This window comes from Buceros rhinoceros, unplaced genomic scaffold (genome assembly GCF_000710305.1).
Source record: "Buceros rhinoceros silvestris isolate BGI_N320 unplaced genomic scaffold, ASM71030v1 scaffold5258, whole genome shotgun sequence".
In the NCBI taxonomy this organism is placed as follows: Eukaryota; Metazoa; Chordata; class Aves; order Bucerotiformes; family Bucerotidae; genus Buceros; species Buceros rhinoceros.
In genome coordinates, this window is record NW_010428508.1 from 13,799 (window position 1) to 25,829 (window position 12,031).

Below are 12,031 nucleotides of genomic sequence, written 5' to 3' on the forward strand. Positions count from 1 at the left end.
TGGGAAAATTTTTTTATAGTTTTTTGGGTGGTTTTTTTTTTTTTTTTTTTTGAAGATCTGGATCCTAGACCTAAACCATCCTTTACTTGATTTTATATATATATATTTATTTATTTCAGCATTTTATTAGTTTGGTTTTTCTCCTTATTTCTGTCATCTAAAAAATAATCCTATGGAGGTTAATGGTAATAGTTGTTAAATAGGAAAGTTGTTGAATAATGTTGCTAAGTTAACTTGCTTTGCTTCAGAATATGCAACCTTCCCATTGAATGTATGCAACTGCAACGAAGTAGAGATTAGTTCATACTTCCTTGTCTGTGTTGTCACATTTTGATGGGTACAGCCTGTAGGGAAGGCCCTCATCTTCTGAAATCCTGTGCAGTGGAAAGAGCCGTTGGGTAGTCTGCACCTGCCGATAACTTACATGTGCCTCATTAAGAAATAAATGGATTGTCAGGATCATAAGTGTGTAAGATGGGGAGCTTTGTAGGGGGAATCTTCAAAATTTTGGCTAAAAATAGGCTTAAGATGTAGTATGTGATTCTGTTCTAGTAGATGCATCAAGACTCTGCATTGCTTCTCATCAATGAATGTTGCCTTGAAGTGATTGTAGTTACGAAAATGAAAATTTAATCTGATTCTGCTGTTGTTCATCTGTGTTCTTTAAGAATATAAAAAAGGCCTGGTCATCTCAAGTTCTTTTTTCCCCAAACATTAACTTTTTCTGCACTTCGTAATACAAAGTGAAGAAGTGTAATGGAATTCTATGGAATAATCTGTTCAGATTATTTTTACTAATGCTAACTAATAATTTTCATATGTGAAATGTATGCCTGTATAATTATATAATTGTTACTGAATTACTATCAGTTCTTATGTTCTCTTTGCCTATCTAAACATCTGATTTGTTTTTTCCTTTTTTTTAAAAAACCTGACAACTCCTCAAAATCTGTTCTTAATACTTCTAAAATACACAATTGCAACGTATACTTTATAAGGGAGCATTTGGTATGAACTTGAAGTTTAGAAGTCTTGTCTACTGAAGTAAAGGAATCATTATTTGTAACTTCATGCTTTTTGGTTGTTGGGGTTTTTTTGAGTGCTTTTTCTTCTTCCTCTTGAAATACTGGCTTACCTGATAAAAACTGGTAAACAATTTGTCCTCTTTCCTTTTCTTAATTCTTCCAAGACTGTATACCCAGTTACTGATAAATCATACTACACCTAGGCTGTGACAAGGTTTTTGGTATTTTTTTTCTCAGTCAGTGGAATAAAACAGATATATTTCTTCTACTCCTTTACCCTATTATTAATGTTCATTCCTTTACAGTAGTTGCTTTGGGTTTCAGGTGTAGATACTTGTATTTCAAGCTTGTTGGAATATGTTTCTTCAGAGGATAGCATTTCTAACTGTACAGAACTTCCCTCGTATGAAAAGTCTGAAAGCATATTTATATTGAAGTTAGTGGGAAGACTGTACCAGCTTAGCTGAGTTAGGTTTTCATGCTTTTTTTTTTTACTTCCTTGCAGACCTAGCATGTACCTATGGGAGAATTAGCATTCCAGGGAAATGCTGGCCTTCAGTCTTGCAGAAGTTGCCCAAAAAGTGCTAGTTTAACCCTGTCAAATCTGGCCTTTTCAGTAGAAAAGAGATATTTTTTTTCTTTCCCTCTTTTTGTTTTCTGATTAGCCTGTTGGATTGTGGACAATAAATAGCATTGGAAGAACTTGCACTAAGACAATCTCACTGTAAACTTCAGAATTAATATTTTTGTATTTTTTATATAGTAATGTGTATCTTTAAACTACTATTTGGTACTCTCTCTTTTTCTGTCTGGTGTCTTCATTTATAGAGACTCTTTTATTGCCATAGACCTATTTACTGCCTTAGGTAACAAGCTTAATAAAATTCATGCTAAATCTTTGATATGCCTGTTAAAATATTCCTGATTTGTAAACATTGTTAAGTATCTTTTTATTGCATGTTGAAGCAGAAATACACATATTACAGTATGCTGTAAAGGCCAGACTCTGATATCTTAACTGTGTGTAACAAATTCTTGTGCTTAACGTTTATTTTTTTCTCGCCTTTTTTTTTTATTGTGGTTTATTTTTTTTTAGGTTGGTTGGAGTACTGCAAGAGATTATTACACATTTCTTTGGTCACCTATGCCAGAAAACTATGTGGAAGGATCAACTGTTAATTGTGTGCTGACTTTTCAAGGTGAGTATGAAGTACTATCTACCTGTATTTTCCAGCTTCCTCAGCTTTTTAAGTACTTACCTGTTCATTATAATGCCGAGGGTTGTATAACAATTCTAGACTTTTGCAAACATAAATTGGAGGAGAATTTTCCACACTTCACTGTGTGAAATTCAGTCTTGTTCTAGATGTCGAGGAAATTGTAAGGGCAAGTGTGTGACTAGTGTGTTTTTTATGCAGTAACAGTATTCATGACCTGCTGGAAATTATTAAAATACAGAAAGTGACTGTATTTAATCTTCAGCAGAGTTTTTTGACCTTGGCAGCTCACCGCATTGGTTTTATCTTTAGTCTCTGGACTTTAAACGCCATTCTCAATGTAAAATGATTCTTGTCAAATAATATAGATGATCGTTTGTTGAAGGTTTGTAGTAGTCAGGGAGTTGGACAGGACCTTCTGGCAGTGAGGAATTGATGAAAATGAATGAAGTTTTTAAGAAAGAATACAGAACAAAACAAATGTTACATCACTGTACAAATCTATAGAATAACAGCATTTTCAACACTGTGTAGAGATCAGATCCTCTCCTTCCCCTTTGCCATCTCAAAAAACCCCAGTAGAACAAATCAACAAAATGTAACAAGGAGGATGAAAATTAAGAAATAGCTTCTGTATAAAGGTGTGGACTTAAAAAGATGAGAGCCTCCTGGAAGGTTTACATCTGACATTAGGAAAAACTTTTTTACCAAGAGGGAATAGTGTAGCACTTGAACAGGTATCCCTGGTTTAGAAAGACGGAAATTCTACACAGTTGCTTAGATACAGCCACAGTAGTCTCATACTGGTGCTGACAATAGTCTCTTGAGAGGGAAGTTCGACTAGGTGGCCTTCAGAACTTCTTTCTGCTAGGTTTTTCAGCCCAAGAAAGGGAAATAATGGGAAGTGACTGATGTCTCTAAAATCAGCTACCCAAGGCATGAATGGATTATCCATTATTCATATTAATGAAGTAAGAGCAATCAATGTAAGCTACAAAGTGACAGGTTCAAAATGGGGATAGAGATGATACTTGTGTGACACAGTTAATGTGCAGAGCTTGCCATGTGACATCAAGTGTCAGAAATCTACACATATTCAAAGCTGCATGTAAAAAGAGCATCTCTGTTCAGCTTGTTAACTGCTTTTCTGCTTACTAACAGAATTTTATGTAACATCTTATGTTCTTTTTTTACTTCCCGGAGTTGGCTTTAGTCTTTGTATGTATGTGTGTTTATTGCTTAAAGTAAATAGAAAAAGATAATAACGGAAGTCCTGAAATCACTGCTGCATTAGCTTATTGTCTTCTTAAAGCTGCAAATAATAGCTGCAAATAATGATAGCTTGCATGAGTTTTCTCATATGCCAAGTCATTTCTTTTTTGTTACTTCTGATGATGATCATATCCATGTGATCTGACTATTTTGTAAATTTGAAGTCTGTGGAAAGTATGTGTGCTCTGCAGGAACTGAAAGGAAGTTATGAGTTTCTTTGACAGTTACCAAAATACACTGAATGAGTGATGTTGAACTGCACTGAAATGAAAAGTTATTTAGAAACGCAGGACTCTAATATGCCATTATCAGTCCTTTGTACTTAGAGGTTTTACCACACATGAAGAGACTAGGCAACTCTGTCCCATCTGTTACATCCCATGCTGGCAACCCTCTGTTTTTATGGAGCTGCCAGGTCTAATCTCCATTCAGACAGTCTCCCAGTTCTGTTTGACAAGATATTTTAGTGCTGCCAAGATGAGATCAGTAGAGCCTACAGGAGCTTAATTAACTGAGATACATAGTAAAAGTTGCGCAGCATACTTTATATATATATTTGTGATAAAATAGGCATGCTGGAATAAAATAGTCAGGAATCTGTTCTCTCCAGTACATGTTAGATACAAGAAAAAAGATTAAAAGTGTTTTCAAAATAAGTTTGTCTGAACCAGTATTAAAACTTGCTGGAACTGCAAAGTAGATTGTTCTGAACTCATTTCTGCGTAGTGTTACCTTATTTAAGCATTGAATCAGGTAAACTGAACTGCAGTGCTGTATCGGAAATGTAGTCAGGTCCAAAAGCACAGAATCCCGAAGTTTAATTGCAGATGCTATTTCCTGAGCTTCAGTTAATAAAGTATAAGTCTAATGGAAACATGAAGTCCTTGATACAACTGCTGTCTATATAGCACATAGAGTGTTTTGCCATTTTTAGGAGTAGTAGCTAAGAGTACTGGGAAAAGTCTTCCAGGAATCTGGAATTAAAGTTGGCACACAGAAATTAAAGTTAGAAAGGAGCAGATTGAATTGTGATGAAATACGAATAGAAATGAGTGACATAACCTGCTGGATTGAACATTGGGTGAGCATTTATTATGCTAGTATCATAATCTGGCTATCGAGGGTATCTTGTCAGATTAATTATCAGGTAATTAATTAATCAGAGAATTATCATTAAGTGATCCAGTGGTTTTCTGACCATTAAACTGGGTAATTATGGTTTCGTGCATTTAGTAATAAAGGTAAAAATCCCATTAGTTCCAGAAATTACTGTTTAACAAATATTACTGTATGAATCCAGGTGATGTAAGAGGCTTGATGTTGAATCTTTAGTGGGCAACAGTTCAATTGAATAGACACAGAAATTCTGCTGAAATAATTTGCTAGCAGCATGCAGTATTGCAAACCTATAAAGAGGATATTTTATTCTTACTTCACATAGTCCGGAAGAACTGTGTGGTGTGGGGTTTTGTTCCCAATTTTAAAAAATAAGCTCTTTGTTAAACTTTACCCACCCCTTCGTACTTGCAGCTTGTTAAAATTGTGTCATCCATTCAGAGCATTCCTTTGCTTTGGCATTTTTAAATAGCGGAAGTAAATTGTTGTTACTCTGCAAGAAAAAGAAAAAAAAGGCAAAAAAACTGCCTTGCTAAAGTTGCTGATGTCTTGTCAGGGTATGTTACTGTGTCAGTTGTCTTTGGTTGTATAGGTATTCCAAGGCCAGAAAATTGCTTGCTCTCAGTTCTGTGGCTGTGCAACAGCTGCGTAGTAATGTGATCCTGATCCAGCTTCAGAGTGTCTCATTGCTAATGATTCTTCTATCCATTTTTAAAATATATAAACAGAAGCTATTGCCTGATGCATGTAAGATGTTGTGTACATATGGCTCCTATTGCCTGATGCTGTTTTGGCATTCATCTTAAAAGCTAGAAGTTATTGGGGAATGAAAGGTCTTGAATAGAATGACTTTGCTTTCTGCTGGTTTGATGATTTGTGTGCCTTACTAAGGTAATGAGCGTGAAATTCCTAAGTTAAACATGATCTGATAATCTGTTTCCAGATGAAGGCTTGTATGTTTCTGTAAATGTTTCTTCAAATACAAATCTTTTTTGATAGGATATTATCTACCAAATGATGACGGAGAATTTTACCAGTTCTGTTATGTGACTCATAAAGGAGAAATCCGTGGAGCAAGCACACCTTTTCAGTTCCGTACCTCTTCCCCTGTTGAAGAATTGCTCACTATGGAAGATGAAGGAAACTCTGATATGTTAGTGGTGACCACAAAAGCTGGACTTCTTGAGGTTTGATTCAACAATTCTTAAAATGTTATCTTCTTATTTAATTTTTTTATACATACATAAATGCACGTACATTGAGGAGCAAACTAGGATGAAAAAACGTAAATATCTATATGTAATGTATATATTTCTGGCTTGTTCTCCAGTATTTGATTGGAGTTCAAAATATTTGCAGGTTAAATGAGTAGAAGTTTAAAGAGGTTACAGGTGTGGTATAGCACTAAGCGTGGACTGGGAAACCGTAAAAGAGTCAATAGCTGCCCATCTCTCACATCTGCACTCTCCAGATAAGTGTGTGAGTGGAAGATAACCTTTGTCTGAAATGGTGCTCATTGTAAGGAAAAAAAATTAAGGATTAGGTATACTTTTATTTATGCATAGGTGAAGAGCCCTGAAAACTAAGCTGAATAATTGAAGGTGCCCAAGTATGTTAGAAAAGCTCGTTTTATCAAAAGCTGTGTTCTGTGTTGTAGGGGGATGTGGTTAGACTTCCTGCTTAAATCCAGAGTCAGGATCTTTCTGGTTGCTTGCTGATACTTTGTAGGCTGGAAACTATTTGAAAAAAAAAAATCAAAAGAAAATCAGAAACACCCAAAACTAAGTCAACTTGATTTTGACTTGCTTAGTGGGAAGTTGCTCAGTACAGTTTCCTTACGTTGCCATCAGACATTCTATACTTGTGTCAGTTGCCTCTAGGCACATATATGCATGTATTTGATTTATAGTTTTTAAAATTTGGGGATAACAGATTTAGTACAGAGATACATCTGGCATAATTTTTCTTTCAGGTATGTACCCGTAATACTAAAATTAAAGCAAAAGGATTTTTCAAACCTTTTGATTATATCGGTTCATGTGCCAGTCCTTATTTTTGGCTAAGTGTGTGTTCATTTTTTTGGTGAAATTTTTCAAATGTTGCTTTAGAGTGTGTTTGTCTCTACACTCAGCAGCCTTTTTTTCACCCAGCTGTTGTCATCATAATTAGAACTTCCATAGTTGTTATCACTTGGGAAAAGTAAGGTCACTTCATATGAGGAGGGAAAACTTGAGTGTAAATCAAGACAGTGTGAAATGTGGTGTCTAATGCTTAACGTAGTACTGTTCAGAGCAGTGAAACTTCAGAAATTGGAGAGCGAGGGGAAAACTGTAAAATAACCTAGCCAGAGGATGCACGTTTTGTGCTTCTGGACAAATTACTGGAGTAATTTGTCATCCACTTACTCAATAGGAATGAAGGGGAGAAAAATCATCACAAAAAGAATGTGTTTGTTTTCACAGTTTAAAATTGAAAAAATAATAAAAGAAAAAGAAGAGCTATTAAAGGTAACTTCTGTTCTGGAAAAGGAAACGGCACAACTCAGAGATCAAGTTGAAAGACTGGAGAAAGAACTTAACTGTGAAAAGCAGAGATGTGACCAACTGCAAACAGAGCAAAAGGTTAGTTGTTTAACTGATTAAAGATGACTCAATATCTGTAAATCCCCCCTTTTCAAGAACCAGTTAAACTGTGTGAAAATCAGCTATCAAAACCCCTCAGCGGTTAGATAGACATTTATGCTAGAATAGGTCAGTTACTATTAACCTCCTGCCACTATTCCTTTTATGTCATAAAATGGTTAAAATATTTAAGGCTTTTGGTACCAGGCTTGGTAAGATAATCGATGACAACTGTTACCAGATGTTTGAGATTTAACTGTGGAATTCATAGTGGAAAGTAGTTGATAGTTTAATGTTTGGTTGTCAGCTTAAAATGGAGAAAGGCTTTTAAAAAAAAAAACCTCCTGTTAGGGAATAACTACATAGACTGCAGAGTACTGAAATTGGTAAAAAAAAAAAATATGGTATTAAGAGTGAAGATGAAGACTTAACAGAGAATACTACTGCCAGGGCGTACAGAGTGAAAAGTAACTAATCGCTTCTGTAAAAGGTTCATAAAGATCTGAAGATTTGCAAAGGGAAAAGAAGCCCAAACCTAAAAATCAGTTTACAGTATTTACTGATGGTGAAAATATAAGTCTAGCCTAAAACAAAGCAAGCTTAATTTAGATTTCTGTATATGGTAAGGAGGAAACCTAGTATTATTACAGAGACAGAAAAAAGTTGCACCTAATCTATTATGAAGCTGCTACTTTTTAAAAAAAAAAAACTTTTAGGAGAAGATTAAAAACATATGGGAGGGAGGTGGTGACATGGACAAATTTGAAGTAATGAAGCCTATATAATTTAGCTGTGGACAGCAGTTAACAGGCTATTTCTACGTACCAGTATGTATATGTCAACAGTTCTGTGTGATACACATTTAATAGGAATTTGAGGGAGTTTGAAACTGTTGAAACTTTTTAGTTTAGAACAGTTACAGAGTAGTGCACAAGAATGTTGGATAAGGAAAAAAGAAAGGATAAGATCTTGTTTAGAAAAAGTTTTTCCTGTAAAAATGACTTTAATTTTGAGTACATGGGAGAACTAGGTTAAATCAGTGATATGAGAATTAAATATTTAAAAGTATGCATTTCATGGATTTGCAGAATCATAGGATTGGTGGATTAATCTGAGTTATACAGATATTTTTCATTTGAGGTTCTCATTTAAAAAAATGTTTGAAAATAAACTGTCATTTCTAATCCATGTTAGCTTTACAATACCGTTTTAGAACAACTTGTCAAATGGGATTTTGGCAGCTGTCCAGCAAAGATACAATTGGGAACAAAAGTGTCTTGATACTTTCTTACATTTTACTGTAAATTTCTGTAATCAAAAATAGTTTTGCCTTTAAGATACCAGAACTTAGCAAATAGAGTTTGATTTCAGAATAGTTTATGGGGTTTTTTGTTGTTGTTGGTTTGGCCTTGTGTTCTGTTAAAGTAATGATGAAGTGTGAAGAACTGTATCATTTGTTTATATACACAACTAGAATATAAACTGTGTTACTCTTGAAAATGAAAGAAGCATCTGCTCACTCAGGTGAAGTAAGTTCAGTTGTTCATTGTCAGAAAGTTTAATATCAATACTTCATTCCCTTCTTGCTGCTCTTTTCTCCCTACTGCAATACATGAAATACAGCAGTGGGTTAAGGGATTATATGATTTATCTTTGCTGGGAACATGTACATTGGATTAATGGATTGATTTAAAGATTTTCAAGTTATGCAGCACTCAGTTTGATTACAGTACCAAGGTTTTAATATTACTTGTGGTTTGTTTAAAAAAAAAAAAAAAAATCAAACCCACCCCCCCCAAAGTCAAAACCACCCCCCTAAACCCAAACAAAACACAACTCCCAACAGACACTGAAACAAACCCTCCCTCAAGCCCCCCCCAGCTAATCTAGTGATGTGAATAATTATTATTAGCAATAAACCTAAACAGTGCATTAACTTGGATGTTTTTGATATCATTCTACAAGGAATAACCTAGGGATGCTAAGTAATCAAAATATATTTGTGTATTATGTAACAGCAGAATCCTCACCTGTGCTTAGTATGAAGGCAGGTTGTTTTTGTTTGGCTTGGGTTTTTTGCCTTTAAGTCACAGAATGGTGAGCAATTCTGTGGTGTTTTTATTCTTTTATTCCTAGTGTTCTTTTGTCACAGGTGGATTTTTAGTTATGCTCTAAACTTTTGATATATAAATAGATAAAGGGGAGTTGATTTATTTAAAATCTGTATTTTAAAAAATGTTTAACTTGCTCAGGTAAAGGTTTAACTATTTGGAGTTCTATTAAAAAATTCTTTAACCCTAGAGCATATTAGGCTAAAGAAAAACAAGAAAATACAATAGCCCACATAAGAAAATATAAATGTGTAAATATTACCTACCATTACCTTTGTATTTTGAGGAAGCTATATATTATAGAAATCTTCATTTCTGTTAAAAAAACCTAAACTACATTTAACCCATGTACAATCTTCCAACATACTAATGCATTCCTTTTTTGCTTTTACCTCCATCAAGAAGTGCACAGATAATACTTCTACTTGTCCAAAGAGCCCTGTAAAAAAACCTGCAGTAGGACAAAGTACTGTACATAGTATAGCAGTTGCATGGGCAAAGGAAATGGATATGTTTGTACCAACACCCACATTTGATTCTTATTTGGTGCAGAGCTCTTTATGCTGCTAATGTATTGATGACTACTTTTTTTTTATTGCCATTTGTATTGCGTTAAAGGGGGCCCTGGAGTTATGGAACCTCTTTATACAAAATACTCGTCAATCTGCCCATTTTCTAAAAATCTTGCTCAGTTTCTTTGGAACAAATGATACAAGCATCTGAGCTCATGATTTTGTCTTTTAATCAAATACACTGTGGAGCTACCATATATTTTTACAATTGAATTGAACGGAACGTGGATGGTGTGGTTAGGGGTCATAGTACATAAATTGTCTTACTGCGGTAAAGTGTAACGAATAGAAAGTAGATTAACGATGGAAAGTCTCTGAGTTCACAATACAAAAAAGTTTGGTTAAAACAGTTTTCTTAATCTTCTTTTTATTCATGTTTATGCATATGCATTTAGGCTATTTCCCTTGTTTTAGTATTGATTTTTAACAGTCCTTTGTTTTCACTACTCAGGAGTAGTTCGCATCATTGAGCAATGTCTGTAGAAACATTGATTTATTGATATAGACAGGATAGTTGTTGACAGACAATGTCACATCTATATCCTAATTAGTGTTTCTCTCCCACTCTTGATTATTTGATCTCTCTTCCCCACCTAGTTACTCTCATAGAATTGTGGGCAGTGGAACTACTGTCTCTGTCTGCTTTTTGCCTAGTTGGCATGCTTTGTAAGTGGTTCTTTAGAGGCTCTTTTGGGAAAATATTAGGAAGAAATAAGCTCAGAGTAGATCAGTCTTAAGAAGAGCGTAACATTGTAAACAATCAGGTGTAATACAATCAGTGTTCCACGAGGTTTGAATATTAGGCTCAAGGCATGTTTTGAAGTGGTAAAAAGATTCCCATTTCTTGAGTTTTAAAAACAGATGTGTTCCTGTGCCTGTAGCACTTCAGACTAATGACTACAGATTTTGGTTTGCTAACAGTGCCTTCACTCTTCAGGAGACAGATAAACAGTCATTTGTTGCCTTCTTAAGACAGGCATATAATTTTCTGCCACAGGTAGGAGGAAAAAATGCATTCAAGACATAAAGCGATAATGTGATACTACAGTTGTTGAAACATAACTTCTAATGCAGATTATGGCACTGTAAGTCACTACTTCTCTTCACAGGCTTCTGGTTTTTTTAGGTTTGGGTTTGTGTTTTTTTTTTTTAGTATTTTATCACATTTGAGTAAAAATCAGTATTTTTAATTTGTATTTCACACATCAATAGTTTGCAGACATAGTTTTCTCAGGTCATCATCGCCACTATCACAGAAAAAGAATATATGCAAGACACGCAGCTCTGCGCTAGTCAGCCTTTGCACTCTGTTGGAGATGGAACGTGCTCTCTAACCCCAGTGTTTTTAGTGCACACTTCATAGGTTATGATTTTTACAATTAAATTGTGTTAATTACCCTGCCCTATCAAAGCTTAAGATGTTGTAGAACCTGGGATAAATTCAGTCTTTCTTTCTTTTAGGTTGATCTTTTCCTCTTCTCTTATTCAATGGTTGCTTAATGTGGTATGTAGTTGATCTGACAAGACCAGTTTAGGGAGGGGATAAGTGAATCTTTCCTGTTCTCCCCTTCCTCCTTCTGCATCCCAGCATGCCACCCTTTTTAGCGTTCTGAAAAGGACTGTGTTTTCAGTTACAGGAAAACAGTATTCCTGTTCAGCGTTTTTCATGCCAGTTAAAACATTCCTAGATTTTTCCCCCCTGATGATATTAAATTAGCTCTTACAGAGTGTGAAGGTTTAATGTAGGCTGCCACTACTCTGTGTAAGAATTCAGATTAAATGCGAAACTATTGGAAATTTTTCATTGAAGTCCTATCTTCTTACAAACTTTTGTTAGTGTTTCAGAGTGAATTTGTTTTTACTAGGTTGATGTTCCCTGATAGCATATTTTTATTTAGAATCACGCTGTATATACAGCTTGCAACTCTTAATATTCCACTATTAAATTAATATTAAGTTCATATTAACTTCTTAATATTCCAGTATTAAAATACTGATATAATTACTTGCTATGATTATTTTACTTAAGAAGATGGCAGATGATACATGCTCACCAGAACTGTTTCAGATTGCTTTCAACATTTTGACTTTTGGTTT

The 12,031-nt window shown here is 34.7% G+C and overlaps 1 protein-coding gene across 1 annotated transcript in view; it reads left to right on the forward strand.

Moving 5' to 3' along the window:
• TAX1BP1 (Tax1 (human T-cell leukemia virus type I) binding protein 1) overlaps positions 1 to 12,031 on the forward strand; it is a 56,628-nt gene that overhangs the window by 11,453 nt on the left and 33,144 nt on the right. Inside the window, 3 exon segments of the mRNA XM_010142299.1 lie at positions 2,122 to 2,224; positions 5,630 to 5,817; positions 7,093 to 7,251. Coding sequence (XP_010140601.1) covers positions 2,122 to 2,224; positions 5,630 to 5,817; positions 7,093 to 7,251 — 450 coding nt within the window.